Source organism: Ranitomeya imitator, chromosome 4, assembly GCF_032444005.1.
Source record: "Ranitomeya imitator isolate aRanImi1 chromosome 4, aRanImi1.pri, whole genome shotgun sequence".
NCBI lineage: Eukaryota > Metazoa > Chordata > Amphibia > Anura > Dendrobatidae > Ranitomeya > Ranitomeya imitator.
The window spans coordinates 510,710,485-510,720,931 of NC_091285.1; the positions used below are offsets into that span (position 1 = coordinate 510,710,485).

The 10,447-nt window shown below is 47.9% G+C and overlaps 1 protein-coding gene across 1 annotated transcript in view; it reads right to left on the minus strand.

Annotated features, from left to right (window-relative positions):
* The window catches only part of SLC27A2 (solute carrier family 27 member 2), an 84,857-nt gene extending 77,017 nt beyond the window's left edge, over positions 1–7,840 (minus strand). The window contains exon 1 of the mRNA XM_069766076.1: positions 7,275–7,840. Coding sequence (XP_069622177.1) covers positions 7,275–7,752 — 478 coding nt within the window. The 5' untranslated portion in view covers positions 7,753–7,840. The remainder of the gene's footprint in view (positions 1–7,274) is intronic.
* Positions 7,841–10,447: the final 2,607 nt, after the last annotated feature.

A 10,447-nucleotide genomic window follows, 5' to 3' on the forward strand; every position in this document is an offset into this window, starting at 1 on the left:
GCGAGGGTCTCTTACCTCCCTCCCTGCAGCAGGCCCGGATCCAATATGGCCGCGGCATCCGGGTCATGCAGGGAGGGAGGTGGCTTACCAAGTGCCTCCTCAGAGCAGGTGCTTGGTAAGCCTGCAGTGCTCTGAGACAGATTGGTGATCTGACAGAGTGCTGTGCAAACTGTCAGATCACCGATCTGTGATGTTCCCCCCTGGGACAAAGTAAAAAAGTAAAAAAAAATGTTTCCAAATGTGTAAAAAAAAAAAAAAAAAAAAAACGAGGCAAAAAACAACGCTTTATTATCATACCGCCGAACAAAAAAGTGGAATAACACACGATCAAAAAGACAGATATAAATAACAATTGTACCGTTGAAAACGTCATGTTGTCCCGCAAAAATTGAGCCACCATACAGCATCATCAGCAAAAAAATAAAAAAGTTATAGTCCTCAGAATAAAGTGATGCAAAAATAATTATTTTTTCTATAAAATAGTTTTTATCGTATAAAAGCGCCAAAACATAAAAAAATGATATAAATGAGGTATCGCTGTAATCGTACTGACCCAAAGAATAAAACTGCTTTATCAATTTTACCAAACGCGGAAAGGTATAAACGCCTCCCCCAAAAGAAATTGATGAATAGCTGGTTTTTGGTCATTCTGCCTCACAAAAATCAGAATAAAAGCGATCAAAAAATGTCACGTGCCCGAAAATGTTACCAATAAAAACGTAAACTCGTCCCACAAAACACAAGACCTCATATGACTCTGTGGACCAAAATATGGAAAAATTATAGCTCTCAAAATGTGGTAATGCAAAAAGTATTTTTTTGCAATAAAAAGCGTCTTTCAGTGTGTGACAGCTGCCAATCATAAAAATCCGCTAGAAAAACCCGCTATAAAAGTACATCAAACCCTCCTTCATCACCCCCTTAGTTAGGGAAAAATTTTAAAAATGTATTTATTTCCATTTTCCCATTAGGGTTAGGGCTAGGGTTAGGGTTAGGGCTAGGGTTAAGGCTACAGTTAGGGTTGGGGCTAAAGTTAGGGTTAGGGTTGGGGCTAAAGTTACGGTTAGGGTTTAGATTACATTTACGGAAGGGAATAGGGTTGGGATTAGGGTTAGGGGTGTGTCAGGGTTAGAGGTGTGCTTAGGGTTACTGTTGGGAATAGGGTAAGGGGTGTGTTTGGATTAGGGTTTCAATTATAATTGGGGGGTTTCCACTGTTTAGGCACATCAGGGTCTCTCCAAACGTGACATGGCGTCCCATCTCAATTCCAGCCAATTCTGCGTTGAAAAAGTAAAACAATGCTCCTTCCCTTCTGAGCTCTCCCGTATGCCCAAACAGGGGTTTACCCCAACATATGGGGTATCGGTGTACTCAGGACAAATAGGACAACAACTTTTGGGGTCCAATTTCTCCTGTTACCCTTGGGAAAATACAAAACTAGGGGCTAAAAAATAATTTTTGTGGGAAAGAAAAAAGATTTTTTATTTTCACGGCTCTGCGTTATAAACTGTAGTGAAACACTTGGGGGCTCAAAGTTCTCACAACACATCTAGATGAGTTCCTTAGGGGGTCTAGTTTCCAATATGGGGTCACTTGTGGGGGGTTTCTACTGTTTAGGTACATTAGGGGCTCTGCAAACGCAATGTGACGCCTGCAGACCATTCCATCTAAGTCTGCATTCCAAATGGCGCTCCTTCCCTTCCAAGCCCTCCCATTGGCCCAAACAGTGGTTCCCCCCCACATATGGGGTATCAGCGTACCCAGGACAAATTGGACAACAACTTTTGGGGTCAAATTTCTCCTGTTACCCTCAGGAAAATACAAAACTGGGGGCTAAAAAAATAATTTTTGGGGGAAAGTATTTTTGTTTTATTTTTACGGCTCTGCATTATAAACTTCTGTGAAGCCCTTGGTGGGTAAAAGCGCTCACCACACATCTAGATAAGTTCCTTAGGGGGTCTACTTTCCAAAATGGTGTCATTTGGGGGTTTCAATGTTTAGGCACATCAGTGGCTCTCCAAACGCAACATGGCGTCCCATCTCAATTCCTGTCAATTTTGCATTGAAAAGCCAAACGGCGCTCCTTCCCTTCCGAGCTCTCCCATGCGCCCAAACAGTGGTTTACCCCCACATATAGGGTATCATCGTACTCAGGACAAATTGTACAACAACGTTGGGGGTCCAATTTCTCCTGTTACCCTTGGTAAAATAAAACAAATTGGAGCTGAAGTAAATTTTTTGTGAAAAAAAGTTAAATGTTCATTTTTATTTAAACATTCCAAAAATTCCTGTGAAGCACTAGAAGGGTTAATAAACTTCTTGAATATGGTTTTGAGCACCTTGAGGGGTGCAGTTTTTAGAATGGAGTCACACTTGGGTATTTTCTATCATATAGACCCCTCAAAATGACTTCAAATGAGATGTGGTCACTAAAAAAACATGGTGTTGTAAAAATGAGAAATTGCTGGTCAACTTTTAACCCTTATAACTCCCTAACAAAAAAAAATTTTGGTTCCAAAATTGTGCTGATGTAAAGTAGACATGTGGGAAATGTTACTTATTAAGTATTTTTTGGGACATATTTCTGTGATTTAATTGCATAAAAATTCAAATTTGGAAAATTGCAAAATTTTCAAAATTTTCGCCAAATTTCCATTTTTTTCACAAATAAACGCAGGTAATATCAAAAATTTTTTACCACTATCATGAAGTACAATATGTCACGAGAAAACAGTGTCAGAATGACTGGGATCCGTTGAAGCGTTCCAGAGTTGTAACCTCATAAAGGGACAGTGGTCAGAATTTGAAAAATTGGCCCGGTCATTAACGTGCAAACCACCCTTGGGGGTAAAGGGGTTAATACAATGCCAAGAGGAAGATTGCAGTGTAGAGGGATAGAAGTCCCTATAATGCTCAGTAGATGCTACATAGAAATGATAGTCCTTTTAAAGGGACACTGTCACCTGAATTTGGAGGGAACAATCTTCAGCCATGGAGGCGGGGTTTTGGGGTTTTTGATTCACCCTTTCCTTACCCGCTGGCTGCATGCTGGCTGCAATATTGGATTGAAGTTCATTCTCTGTCCTTCGTAGTACGGCGTGTACTATGGAGGACAGAGAATGAACTTCAATCCAATATTGCAGCCAGCATGCAGCCAGCGGGTAAGGAATCAAAAACCCCAAAACCCCGCCTCCATGGCTGAAGATTGTTCCCTCCAAATTCAGGTGACAGTGTCCCTTTAAGTTTATCCAGTCCCCACACAATGGAAGTGAGGCTCTTAGGCTGTCAGTGTATGCAGCCGCTGCAGAGCTTGGCTGGGAGCTCCGCTGCATACACTGACAGCCTAAAGGTACCGTCACACATAACGATATCGTTAACGATATCGTTGCTTTTTGAAACGTAGCAACGATATCGTTAAGGAAATCGTTATGTGTGACAGCGACCAACGATCAGGCCCCTGCTGGGAGATCATTGGTCGCTGAGGAAAGTCCAGAACTTTATTTCGTCGCTGGACTTCCCGCTGACATCGCTGGATCGGCGTGTGTGACGTCGATCCAGCGATGTCTTCACTGGTAACCAGGGTAAACATCGGGTTACTAAGCGCAGGGCCGCGCTTAGTAACCCGATGTTTACCCTGGTTACCAGCGTAAACGTTAAAAAAACAAACACTACATACTTACCTTCAGCTGTCTGTCCCCGGCGCTCTGCTTCTCTGCACTCCTCCTGCATCCTGTGTCAGCGCTGGCCAGCCGGAAAGCACAGCGGTGACGTCACCGCTCTGCTTTCCGGCTGACCGGCGCTGACAGTGCAGAGGAAAGCAGAGCGCCGGAGGACAGACAGCTGAAGGTAAGTATGTAGTGTTTGTTTTTTTAACGTTTACGCTGGTAACCAGGGTGAACATCGGGTTACTAAGCGCGGCCCTGCGCTTAGTAACCCGATGTTTACCCTGGTTACCGGGGACCTCGGGATCGTTGGTCGCTGGAGAGCTGTCTGTGTGACAGCTCTCCAGCGACCAAACAGCGACGCTGCAGCGATCGACATCGTTGTTGGTATCGCTGCAGCGTCGCTTAGTGTGACGGTACCCTAAGAGCCTCTCCTGGTTTTGGCTTTCAGATACTGATAGTGTGAGCATAGCCAAAGGCCGGGTTCACATTTGCATTTTGGTGCTCTGTGTAGGGCTGCGTACTTCTTCCCTGCAGATCCGCATAGATGTGCATGTGGCCTGCGTACCTATCTTTAACATTGGGTATGCAGGGACATGCGTTGTACGCGGATGCGTCTGCGTGTGTCGTTTTGACGTGCCCGTGGTATTAAAGGAAACTGCTGATAACAGCGGACAATAGCTCATGATGACTAGTAATGGTATAATGTAAACAGGCTGATAGCCGCAGGTAGTACCCCAGTCTGATCTGTTATAATGAAAAGGCCAATATCAGTAGATAAAACAGTAATAGGATGGCGACCTACAGCATTTAATCTGGGCTCTGCATTGGATTATAATGTATAGTCTGGTACAGAAACATATAAAAGACAGACAGACATGGTTCATCTAATGCAGAAATCATGAGAATATTCCACTCTCTGCTATAAGATTCTTATTAGGAGATCTGGCCAGGTCAATGCACTAGCTTTATGGAGATCAACTTATAGAAAACTAATAGAAGCATAAAGAAAAGCAATAGAGGTGTAATACAAGTAAAAAACAAACAAAGTGAAATGAAAGTGTAATAGAAGTACAGTATAGCAGGAATGTAATAGAAGTAAAACAGAAGTGCAATAAAAGTGTTATAGAAGAAGTGTAATAGGAGAGCAACAGAAGTGTAATAAAAGTGTTATAGAAGAAGTGTAATAGGAAAGTAACAGAAGTGCAATAAAAGTGTTATAGAAGAAGTGTAATAGGAGAGCAATAGAAGTGTAATAAAAGTGTAATAGAAGAAGTGTAATAGGAGAGCAACAGAAGTGCAATAAAAGTGTTATAGAAGAAGTGTAATAGGAGAGCAACAGAAGTGTAATAAAAGTGTAATAGAAGAAGTGTAATAGGAGAGCAACAGAAGTGCAATAAAAGTGTTATAGAAGAAGTGTAATAGGAGAGCAACATAAGTGTAATAAAAGTGTTATAGAAGAAGTGTAATAGGAAAGCAACAGAAGTGTAATAGAAGAAGTGTAATAGGAAAGCAACAGAAGTGCAATAAAAGTGTTATAGAAGAAGTGTAATAGGAGAGCAACAGAAGTGTAATAAAAGTGTAATAGAAGAAGTGTAATAGGAGAGCAACAGAAGTGCAATAAAAGTGTTATAGAAGAAGTGTAATAGGAGAGCAACATAAGTGTAATAAAAGTGTTATAGAAGAAGTGTAATAGGAAAGCAACAGAAGTGTAATAGAAGAAGTGTAATAGGAAAGCAACAGAAGTGCAATAAAAGTGTTATAGAAGAAGTGTAATAGGAGAGCAACAGAAGTGTAATAAAAGTGTTATAGAAGAAGTGTAATAGGAGAGCAACAGAAGTGTAATAAAAGTGTAATAGAAGAAGTGTAATAGGAGAGCAACAGAAGTGCAATAAAAGTGTTATAGAAGAAGTGTAATAGGAGAGCAACATAAGTGTAATAAAAGTGTTATAGAAGAAGTGTAATAGGAAAGCAACAGAAGTGCAATAAAAGTGTTATAGAAGAAGTGTAATAGGAAAGCAACAGAAGTGCAATAAAAGTGTTATAGAAGAAGTGTAATAGGAGAGCAACAGAAGTGTAATAAAAGTGTTATAGAAGAAGTGTAATAGGAGATTAACAGAAGTGCAATAAAAGTGTAATAGAAGAAGTGTAATAGGAGAGCAACAGAAGTGCAATAAAAGTGTTATAGAAGAAGTGTAATAGGAAAGTAATAGAAGTGTAATAAAAGTGTTATAGAAGAAGTGTAATAAGAAAGCAACAGAAGTGTAATAAAAGTGTTATAGAAGAAGTGTAATAGGAGAGCAACAGAAGTGTAATAAAAGTGTTATAGAAGAAGTGTAATTGGAAAGTTACAGAAGTGCAATAAAAGTGTTATAGAAGTGTAATAGGAGAGCAACAGAAGTGTAATAAAAGTGTAATAGAAGAAGTGTAATAGGAGAGCAACAGACGTGCAATAAAAGTGTTATAGAAGAAGTGTAATAGGAGAGCAACAGAAGTGTAATAAAAGTGTTATAGAAGAAGTGTAATGGGAGAGTAACAGAGGTGTAATGGGAGAGTAACAGAGGTGTAATGGGAGAGTAACAGAGGTGTAATAGGAGAGTAACAGAGGTGCAATAGGAGAGTAACAGAGGTGCAATAGGAGAGTAACAGAAGTGTAATAGGAGAGTAACAGAGGTGTAATAGGAGAGTAACAGAGGTGTAATAGGAGAGTAACAGAAGTGTAATAGGAGAGTAACAGAGGTGCAATAGGAGAGTAACAGAAGTGTAATAGGAGAGTAACAGAGGTGTAATAGGAGAGTAACAGAGGTGTAATAGGAGAGTAACAGAAGTGTAATAGGAGAGTAACAGAGGTGTAATAGGAGAGTAACAGAGGTGTAATAGGAGAGTAACAGAAGTGTAATAGGAGAGTAACAGAAGTGTAATAGGAGAGTAACAGAAGTGCAATAGGAGAGTAACAGAAGTGTAATAGGAGAGTAACAGAGGTGTAATAGGAGAGTAACAGAAGTGTAATAGGAGAGTAACAGAGGTGTAATAGGAGAGTAACAGAAGTGCAATAGGAGAGTAACAGAGGTGTAATAGGAGAGTAACAGAAGTGTAATAGGAGAGTAACAGAGGTGTAATAGGAGAGTAACAGAGGTGTAATAGGAGAGTAACAGAAGTGTAATAGGAGAGTAACAGAAGTGTAATAGGAGAGTAACAGAAGTGCAATAGGAGAGTAACAGAAGTGTAATGGGAGAGTAACAGAAGTGTAATAGGAGAGTAACAGAAGTGCAATAGGAGAGTAACAGAGGTGTAATAGGAGAGTAACAGAAGTGTAATAGGAGAGTAACAGAGGTGTAATAGGAGAGTAACAGAGGTGTAATAGGAGAGTAACAGAAGTGTAATGGGAGAGTAACAGAAGTGTAATAGGAGAGTAACAGAAGTGTAATAGGAGAGTAACAGAAGTGCAATAGGAGAGTAACAGAGGTGTAATAGGAGAGTAACAGAGGTATAATAGGAGAGTAACAGAGGTGTAATAGCAGAGTAACAGAGGTGCAGCAGGAGAGCCATGTGCTGTCAGTGTAGCTTGGCTCCATAGGGCAGAGGTTTTCGCCATGGGGTGCACTCACTTACCCGGCTCTGCCAGGAGGATCTTGGCCCCGCTGCACCTGAAGCAGTGCAGGAAGGACTGGGACCTGAGGTTGTTGTTGACGCAGGACAGGGCACAGCCCAGCTTCGCCACCCCGAGCCACAGCCAGATGTAAGCGGGGGCATTGCTCATGTATATGGCCACGCAGTCCCCAGACTTCACCCCCGCGTGTTTGCGCAGCGCCCGGGCCGCCTGGTTGCTGAGCCGGTCTATCTCGGAGTACGTGTACACCTCCTCCTGATAGACGATGAACGGCTTGTCCGGAGACTTCTCCACCTGCTCCAGGAACGTGTCCACCACCGTGTGCGGCGGGGTCCGCGTGCTCTGCTTCTTGTCCCTGATGCCAAAGCGCACCACAGTGATGAAGTGGGCGATGTCCTGGAAGATGTAGGGGAAGATGAAGCTGATGAGCAGCGGGAGAAGCAGCAGCCCCGGGAGGGCAGTGAAGAACACGGTGATCATCGCGGTCAGGAGCTGCACCGGCACCGGAGAACATGCACCATTCTGTGCGAGCGCAGGTGACAGCCCTGCACCTAGGACGGAGGGTGTGCACTCACCCACTGCCCTCCCACCACACACAGGTACCTAGGACGGGGGTGTGCGCTCACCCACTGCCCTCCCACTCCACACACAGGTACCTAGGACGGAGGTGTGCGCTCACCCACTGCCCTCCCACTGCACACAGGTACCTAGGACGGGGGTGTGCGCTCACCCACTGCCCTCCCACCACACACAGGTACCTAGGACGGAGGTGTGCGCTCACCCACTGCCCTCCCACCACACACAGGTACCTAGGACGGAGGGTGTGCACTCACCCACTGCCCTCCCACCACACACAGGTACCTAGGACGGGGGTGTGCGCTCACCCACTGCCCTCCCACCACACACAGGTACCTAGGACGGAGGGTGTGCACTCACCCACTGCCCTCCCACTGCACACAGGTACCTAGGACGGGGGTGTGCGCTCACCCACTGCCCTCCCACCACACACAGGTACCTAGGACGGGGGTGTGCGCTCACCCACTGCCCTCCCACCACACACAGGTACCTAGGACGGAGGGTGTGCACTCACCCACTGCCCTCCCACCACACACAGGTACCTAGGACGGGGGTGTGCGCTCACCCACTGCCCTCCCACCACACACAGGTACCTAGGACGGAGGGTGTGCACTCACCCACTGCCCTCCCACTGCACACAGGTACCTAGGACGGGGGTGTGCGCTCACCCACTGCCCTCCCACCACACACAGGTACCTAGGACGGGGGTGTGCGCTCACCCACTGCCCTCCCACCACACACAGGTACCTAGGACGGGGGTGTGCGCTCACCCACTGCCCTCCCACCACACACAGGTACCTAGGACGGGGGTGTGCGCTCACCCACTGCCCTCCCACCACACACAGGTACCTAGGACGGAGGGTGTGCGCTCACCCACTGCCCTCCCACCACACACAGGTACCTAGGACGGAGGGTGTGCGCTCACCCACTGCCCTCCCACCACACACAGGTACCTAGGACGGAGGGTGTGCGCTCACCCACTGCCCTCCCACCACACACAGGTACCTAGGACGGAGGGTGTGCGCTCACCCACTGCCCTCCCACCACACACAGGTACCTAGGACGGAGGGTGTGCGCTCACCCACTGCCCTCCCACCACACACAGGTACCTAGGACGGAGGTGTGCGCTCACCCACTGCCCTCCCACCACACACAGGTACCTAGGACGGAGGGTGTGCACTCACCCACTGCCCTCCCACCACACACAGGTACCTAGGACGGAGGTGTGCGCTCACCCACTGCCCTCCCACCACACACAGGTACCTAGGACGGAGGGTGTGCACTCACCCACTGCCCTCCCACCACACACAGGTACCTAGGACGGGGGTGTGCGCTCACCCACTGCCCTCCCACCACACACAGGTACCTAGGACGGAGGGTGTGCACTCACCCACTGCCCTCCCACCACACACAGATACCTAGGACGGAGGTGTGCGCTCACCCACTGCCCTCCCACCACACACAGGTACCTAGGACGGAGGGTGTGCACTCACCCACTGCCCTCCCACCACACACAGGTACCTAGGACGGAGGTGTGCGCTCACCCACTGCCCTCCTACTCCACACACAGGTACCTAGGACGGGGGTGTGCGCTCACCCACTGCCCTCCCACCACACACAGGTACCTAGGACGGAGGGTGTGCGCTCACCCCCTGCCCTCCCACCACACACAGGTACCTAGGACGGAGGTGTGCGCTCACCCACTGCCCTCCCACCACACACAGGTACCTAGGACGGGGGGTGTGCGCTCACCCACTGCCCTCCCACCACACACAGGTACCTAGGACGGAGGGTGTGCGCTCACCCACTGCCCTCCCACCACACACAGGTACCTAGGACGAGGGTGTGCGCTCACCCACTGCCCTCCCACCACACACAGGTACCTAGGACGGGGGTGTGCGCTCACCCACTGCCCTCCCACCACACACAGGTACCTAGGACAGGGGGTGTGCGCTCACCCACTGCCCTCCCACCACACACAGGTACCTAGGACGGAGGGTGTGCGCTCACCCACTGCCCTCCCACTCCACACACAGGTACCTAGGACGGGGGTGTGCGCTCACCCACTGCCCTCCCACCACACACAGGTACCTAGGACAGGGGTGTGCGCTCACCCACTGCCCTCCCACCACACACAGGTACCTAGGACGGGGGTGTGCGCTCACCCACTGCCCTCCCACCACACACAGGTACCTAGGACGGGGGTGTGCGCTCACCCACTGCCCTCCCACCACACACAGGTACCTAGGACGGAGGGTGTGCGCTCACCCACTGCCCTCCCACCACACACAGGTACCTAGGACGGAGGGTGTGCGCTCACCCACTGCCCTCCCACTACACACAGGTACCTAGGACGAGGGTGTGCGCTCACCCACTGCCCTCCCACCACACACAGGTACCTAGGACGGGGGTGTGCGCTCACCCACTGCCCTCCCACCACACACAGGTACCTAGGACAGGGGGTGTGCGCTCACCCACTGCCCTCCCACCACACACAGGTACCTAGGACGGAGGGTGTGCGCTCACCCACTGCCCTCCCACTCCACACACAGGTACCTAGGACGGGGGTGTGCGCTCACCCACTGCCCTCCCACCACAC